The sequence below is a fragment of the Littorina saxatilis genome, unplaced genomic scaffold (assembly GCF_037325665.1).
Source record: "Littorina saxatilis isolate snail1 unplaced genomic scaffold, US_GU_Lsax_2.0 scaffold_947, whole genome shotgun sequence".
Lineage (NCBI taxonomy): Eukaryota > Metazoa > Mollusca > Gastropoda > Littorinimorpha > Littorinidae > Littorina > Littorina saxatilis.
The window spans coordinates 1-7,500 of record NW_027127273.1 but is presented as its reverse complement, the minus strand read 5'-3'; the positions used below and the strand labels follow the sequence as shown (position 1 = coordinate 7,500).

Sequence of the window (7,500 nt, the reverse complement as noted above, 5' to 3'; positions counted from 1 at the left end):
TATTGGTGAGTAACGTCAAGCCTCAGTCTTGGCCACCACATTATTGGTGAGTAACGTCAAGCCTCAGTCTTGGCCACCACATTATTGGTGAGTAACGTCAAGCCTCAGTCTTGGCCACCACATTATTGGTGAGTAACGCCAAGCCTCAGTATTGGCCACCACATTACTGGTGAGTAACGTCAAGCCTCAGTCTTGGCCACCACATTATTGGTGAGTACCGTCAAGCCCAGTCTTGGCCACCACATTATTGGTGAGTAACGTCAAGCCTCAGTCGTGGCCAAAACATTATTGGTGAGTAAAGTCTAGCCTCAGTGTTGGCCACCACATTATTGGTGAGTAACGTCAAGCCTCAGTCTTGGCCACCACATTATTGGTGAGTAACGTCAAGCCTCAGTCTTGGCCACCACATTATTGGTGAGTAACGTCAAGCCTCAGTCTTGGCCACCACATTATTGGTGAGTAACGTCTAGCCTCAGTGTTGGCCATCACATTATTGGTGAGTAACGTCAAGCCTCAGTCTTGGCCACCACATTATTGGTGAGTAACGTCAAGCCTCAGCCTTGGCCACCACATTATTGGTGAGTAACGTCAAGCCTCAGTCTTGGCCACCACATTATTGGTGAGTAACGTCAAGCCTCAGTCTTGGCCACCACATTATTGGTGAGTAACGTCAAGCCTCAGTCTTGGCCACCACATTATTGGTGAGTAACGTCAAGCCTCAGTCTTGGCCACCACATTATTGGTGAGTAACGTCAAGCCTCAGTCTTGGCCACCACATTATTGGTGAATACCGTCAAGCCCAGTCTTGGCCACCACATTATTGGTGAGTAACGTCAAGCCTCAGTCTTGGCAACCACATTATTGGTGAGTAACGTCAAGCTTCAGTCTTGGCCACCACATTATTGGTGAGTAACGTCAAGCCTCAGTCTTGGCCACCACATTATTGGTGAGTAACGTCAAGCCTCAGTCTTGGCCACCACATTATTGGTGAGTAACGTCAAGCCTCGGTCTTGACCACCACATTATTTGTGAGTAACGTCAAGCCCAGTCTTGGCCACCACATTATTGGTGAGTAACGTCAAGCCTCAGTCTTGCCCACCACATTATTGGTGAGTAAAGTCTAGCCTCAGTGTTGGCCACCACATTATTGGTGAGTAACGTCAAGCCTCAGTCTTGGCCACCACATTATTGGTGAGAAACGTCAAGCCTCAGTCTTGGCCACCACATTATTGGTGAGTAACGTCAAGCCTCAGTCTTGGCCACCACATTATTGGTGAGTAACGTCAAGCCTCAGTCTTGGCCACCACATTATTGGTGAGTAACGTCAAGCCTCAGTCTTGGCCACCACATTATTGGTGAGTAACGTCAAGCCTCAGTCTTGGCCACCACATTATTGGTGAGTAACGTCAAGCCTCAGGTCAATCAGTTTGGCGAAGTCTACTTCAGGAAGTTGGGTCATGCAAGTGTTGGCACTTAAAGTGCGTCTAAACCCTCCAAACAAAGTTTTGAGTGTGTGAATAGGGTTTCCAGTTATGGCATTTTTCGGCACTGAAACCGCTCAGCGCTTAGTCGTTCGCAAGGAAACGCCCACCGACATGCGAGCTAAATTTGCTAATCCGGACTTTGCCGAGAAAACCCGAGAACTACCGAAGCGCCAGCTGGTAACTTGTGACGTACTGAGGGGAACAGAGCGAAATGGCGGACACTCGTGGTGCAGGCAACTTGTGGAACAACAATCGCGTTGTACCGTATCAGTTCGAGCCTCCAGCACAAGAACATGAGAGGAATGTGGAGGAAAATAATCATTTTGCTGACAACAACGGCGTATATCGCCTTGGGAACACAGACTGGTGAGTAACGAATTCACGTTTACCGTGTAGATTGAGTAAGTCATACGATGATACGAAGGCGAAAGTCTCATTGTTTACGTTTCTAGCGGTGTTTTTTTCTTTCTGAAGAGAGCAGTGGCAAGTTACATTTTTGGAATTAATCTTATTGTTTCTTTCAAGTGAAATCTAAGAATACTTCCCACATGTGCACATTCACAATACTTAGTCGAAGAATGGAGACGAATGATTCAAGTGAAGTTTGTGCTACTTTCAGGTGTGAATGTGGCAACTGTGTGGTGATGGAGAAAGTGGAGGAATGCAACTGCTGCACTGAGTCTACTAAAATCATGGAGAAGCTGAACAGTCGCAGGTATGTATATCTTTTCACTTGGCATGTTATTGGTTTGGAAGAATGAGGCTATCATTATTTAATTTTATTATAACATGTTATGAAAAGAGCAAAGGGAAGGTGTGACTCTTTTGTAAATTTAACATATATATAGATGTAGAGGTTAATGGCTATTCATTACTAGTACATGTACTAGTCTGTAAAGCCTTTAAACTTCATCGTGGCGTTTAGAAGTTTAATTCTTATACTTAATTTATAGTTAAAAATAAGTTATAACAATAGTGTTATATTTGCAGACCTCTCAAAGACCCTGGCATTACATGCATCACGCAGCTCCCAGCCTTTCAAAGCGTCTGCCTGAACACAGATGTGCTGGAGACAGCATATTACCAGTACCGACAGGAGCATGGCACTTTCCAGGCTACTCTTGAGGAGTAAGTGACAAATCTTATCTTTCTTTACCAAACATGTGCTTTTTAATTTCATGAGTTGGGATTAACGTTATTTCTACTTGTGACATTGTAAAAACTATTCTGGAAATTCTAAAATGTTGTGGCAGACACTTCTAGGTTTGTTCCACATGACATACAAACATATTCATCCATTCATTCACACGCCTGAAGAAGAAGGTGACAGAAGATTGTTTGTTTTAATTAGCAGGTGTAAAGCAATCCTTGATCTTCGTCTCTTAATAAATGACAAAGTTGGAAGTTGGTCAATTACAAAAACAAGGACAACAACAATCAAATTATAAAACAAACAAACATGTGCAGAAATAGTATACACAACACTCATCAGTATCAACAGTAAAAATGAAAATTGTATCCTGAGATCTTTCCACACTGAAGTCCACAAGTGAATCAGTGTTTATACTCTTTGTGTGAAACAAGATAAACTTAATGCTGGAAAGAAAACACCATTTTTGGAAATATCTTTATTAGTTTATAAACATAGAAGTGAGGTAAAATTAAAGATTTACAGGGATCTTGTCATGAAAGACAATATCACACATACACGCACACACAACCATGAAACAAGCCATTCCCTCATTAGTCAATCCTGTATACACAAGGAACAAGTGTTCCTCCCTCCACTCTCCACACAATTTTTAAGAACCCTCTGCTGGAGTACACAACAAACCCTAATGTCACAGATTCTTTTTTTTATTTTCCAGGAAGAACCGCTACATAGGATACCGACAGTTGGTGAGGTGGTGTCATGGTGTGCTAGGGAGGAAAGTCAGGATACCTCTACCTTCATGTGCGGTACGGGCCATCAGAAATGCATTTCCTTCCGAGGATACTTACAGAGGATTTGAGTGGCCCGAGCTTCCATGAAAATAGTAAAATGAAAATGTATGTTTTAATTAGAATAAAATGCATCACTTATAAAATAAAACAGTAATCCCATTCAAGTGAATTTTGTTCTGTATGTGGTTGATGTCAACAGCGGTGGGAAAATGTGGGATCAGTTAATTAGGGTATCTTGTACTGTAGGTTGCAGCAGCTTTTTCTCTGAATGGGTGGTGGTATGCAGCGGCCAAAGAGTCAGGTATGTCACGAAATTTCGCAGGGAGAGAAGTTTGTGAGTCCCCTGGATTCTCGGTCAGCTTCTCAGAGATGTTGACACAGTCTTGACACGTAACCTGTAAATGTAACGATGAATAGCTCAGGATGAGATAGTCGTGAAAAGACATTATCAGTACTGAACCAAGTTCAGTTTTTATGCTTGCAGAAATGCATAAACTAAGAAGAATGCTGCAGTTATAGGGGATACCCAACTGGGAAAATATTGATAGTCTGTAAATGTAATCTTTCTCTCTGTGCCTTTTCCCCTCTGCAGTTGTGTGTGTGTGTGTGTGTGTGTGTGTGTGTGTGTGTGTGTGTGTGTGTGTGTGTGTGTGTGTGTGTGTGTGTGTGTGTGTGTGTGTGTGTGTGTGTGTGTTTACATACTGTGCACATTTCCAGAATTCTGAACAAAAATATGAGTATGAGAAAAGATTAGTATCTTTACTTGTGTGTGTGTGCTAAAAAACAGCAGTCTGTAGTTACCCTGCGTGTAACTTACCGTAAGTTGGTGGCCCTTTGGACTTTCTCACACTGTACTCTCCTTTCTTTGCTTTTGGGAATAATAATAATAATATAATAATAAATGAGCATTTATATAGCGAAACATCATAACTTTACAATTATGCTTTTTGCGCTTGAAACATTTAAAATTAAAACACAGTTATACAAATAAAACACCGATTCCTTTTCGTCTATAAAATTACCTCGTCGGTCAAGGCATATCAAAAACATGAATAAAAAAGGTAGTGAAAAACAAGGAAATACCAGCTGAATACCCTTAATCAAACAAAACATGTTATCAACAATACTGAAAACAACCCTAGATGTTCATATACATTATCACATGTGGATTTCCTTCCTCGTTCATCAAGCGCATCACCTATGTCCCCATTTTCATTGTAATGCAGAGCTGCAAGGAACAGCCTGAAAACACGACAACAATTCAAAGGCACTGAATCAATGACTTTCAAATTCAAAACGTGTATACATTTATACATGTATAACCTCATTTATCCCATGACCTGCCTCTTTGTCTCTGTTAGCTGAGGAGGGGATTATTTTGGATTATCCATCACAACCATATGAATTATCCATCACAACCGAGTCTCGATCTCACCTGTCATTGGTCTTTGTCTTTGGTCTCAGAGTACAACTGAATAATTTAAAGAGGTCATCTGCATATTTATCGTTAACTCGGGACTACTTTTTTTTCAGCAAAACGATTGAGATATTCTGCGGTATAAAAGTCGAACTGACGTTTGTCTAACGATCTACAAACATTATCATTGAAGAAATAAAGAAAACAACAAAGAATGTACATAATCTGTTTGGGTGAATAGAGCTGAGTGAAGATTATGAGTTGTCCGACGCGGTGAGACGGAGAGAGAGACAGAGAGCACGAGAGAGAGCGACAGAGACACACAGTGATTCAAGGCGCACAACTCTAGTAAAGTTGTCGTAACGAGGTACGCTTCAATCATGGGCAACCGCTTAGATCAATCCCAAGAGCATCCTGATTCAAAATCTTGAGCGACAAAATAAAACTTACACTAAAACAGTATGCTTATAGTTTTGTTCATTTGTTATCGCTTTTAGAGCATTGATTGCTAAATATGGTTCAACAGAACAAGGCTGTCTCATCAGTCGTCTGCTACAGATCTATCGTCTGAGGCCGGTGCGTCTCACTAGCGCTAGCGATACGCACCCTCTGCTGCAGGATCTGTCGTTTGCTATACATGTAGTATCTTCGGCTCAAGTTGACCGGCATGGAAATTGCCATTTTCAAAGTTGGTGATACTGTTAGAATAAAAGGTGGCGAAGAAGGTCGGATCTTGGACATACAGAGACCACTAGGCTACATGCGTTGCCGCATAAAAACAACTCGACAGTGGTGCGCCGTTTTCCCCAAGACAGATACCTCGCCTAAGACAACGACAGACATCAAAGTTAGGCTCACCTAAATCAGTAAGTGACGATTGAAGAAGTAGGTAATACAAATTTGAACACTGAAGCACAAAGGCTCGAATAAGCACAAACTCAGCAATCATCTTCATCGCTTGTAAAATCACACACGCGATCTTTCGAATCCCGCTGAACTCAGGTCCAAAATGAGTTACTTCCCTTCGGGTATCATTCTCTCCCGTCGCTAGCTGTGAAGCGAAGATGATCAAAATGCGGTCTTTCGCAGTTTTGACGAATGACAGCTCGGGTATCCGACTGAAACCAGCCGGTAACTGCACAGTATCAAATGCATTCAAATCCTGGAAACAAAAAGACAAAAGGGGACTCGTTTCGCACATGAATATCATGACACGATTTTCGGTGGCAGAAGGTTTGATGAGCAGTAAACAGGCACTCGCAAAGTTTGTGTCAAAAAGTTAGGTTTTTAAATGAAAACGTCGGAGTAATGGGATAAAAAGCTTACACACCTCGTCCTGAATATCGTGCATATTTTCCCTCGGGTCGATTTACAGGTATTACCTCGCCAGAGGCTCGGTAATACCTGAAAATCGACCCTAGGGAAAATATGCACGATATTCAGAACTCGGAGTGTGTAACCTATATATATTATAAATAATGTACCCTTTCTTCCCTCCTGTCTCTGATTCTCCCTCACCCTCTCTGTCTATCTCATACTTTCACCCATCTTCAGAGAAGAGCATTGTTTACCTGCAGTACATTCCCAAGTATAATATGAGAAGGAGGTGTGTTTGGGGTACACAAACAAATCGAGCCGCACTTGCCTTCATAACTTCTCGTTTCCGTCGCCTCTTTCTCCGGTTAGATTCTACGTCAGCCGTCTCCACTGTCTTTTTTTGCTGCATTCAATCTCTTCTGAACATCGATGCACGTTAGTGGCATCACTGACGGGACAGCATCCTCCTTCTACCTCCGTTTTGGACGATAACCGAGTTCGAATTCGAACAAGAGTGCTGTGAACTCGTCTGCAAATGCATCGTCGGCAAAATGCTGTCCGCATACAACTTGGTTGTCTTTTGGTTGTGAAAAATCTTTTCTGGAAGTTTTCACAAAGTTAATCCAAGCTCTCCTTATGTCAGTGAGGGACTTTAGAAAACCCCTGAGTACTTTAATTATTCCTTGCTTGTTTGCCGAGGTAATATTACAGCCGTAAACAACACCACTGGCAGCTTGATCCAAGACCAAGTGCTCGCAGCTGTGGCGGCTGCTCCCCTTACTACGTCATCAGTGGAGAAAATCTATTTTTAGCATCATCGTTTTGTTTCAGCAGAAGGCTGGCACGCTGCTAGCTTTGACGGGGTTTTCCCACTCGCTGCGTGAGCTACTCGCGTCTTTGGGCCTTTTGAGTGGTGGGGATGGAACACATATGAGTGTATGTTTGCATTGGTAATACATGTAAGAGTTTTTGTTTGAAAATTTGGGTTTAGATGCACTTTAATGTTTGGTAAAGAACTTTGCGGTGTCGACTTTGGCCTCAAGTCAAGACAGCCTGTTAGAATGTGCTGAACTGTATTCATGCAACGGTCGTCCGTGACGACTCCATGAGTATAACAAACTGAAGCTGACATTGACAGCATAGGGCTTAGACCAGTGACATTCCCAGCACAGACTGGCCACGCCCCTCCAGTCAGTCGATATGGTCTTGACGACGGCTCTTAGAGACTCGCTCTTGACGACGGCTCTTAGAGACTGGCTTTCTCTCTCTCTCTCTCTCTCTCTCTCTCTCTCTCTCTCTCTCTCTCTCTCTCTCTCTCTCTCTCTCTCTCTCTCTCTC

The 7,500-nt window shown here is 42.6% G+C and overlaps 1 protein-coding gene and 1 long non-coding RNA gene across 2 annotated transcripts; one reads left to right on the top strand and one right to left on the bottom strand.

Moving 5' to 3' along the window:
* Positions 1–1,560: 1,560 nt before the first annotated feature.
* LOC138955731 (P2X purinoceptor 7-like) lies at positions 1,561–3,592 on the top strand. Its single transcript, XM_070327278.1, has 4 exons — positions 1,561–1,850; positions 2,104–2,199; positions 2,475–2,612; positions 3,353–3,592. The coding sequence occupies exons 1-4, from the start codon at positions 1,696–1,698 to the stop codon at positions 3,513–3,515; spliced, it is 552 nt and encodes a 183-aa protein (XP_070183379.1). The 5' UTR covers positions 1,561–1,695; the 3' UTR covers positions 3,516–3,592.
* LOC138955733 (uncharacterized) lies at positions 2,814–4,693 on the bottom strand. Its single transcript, XR_011452344.1, has 2 exons — positions 4,246–4,693; positions 2,814–3,823 (listed from the first exon to the last, which is right to left on the bottom strand). It is a non-coding gene; the product is annotated as an uncharacterized lncRNA (long non-coding RNA).
* Positions 4,694–7,500: the final 2,807 nt, after the last annotated feature.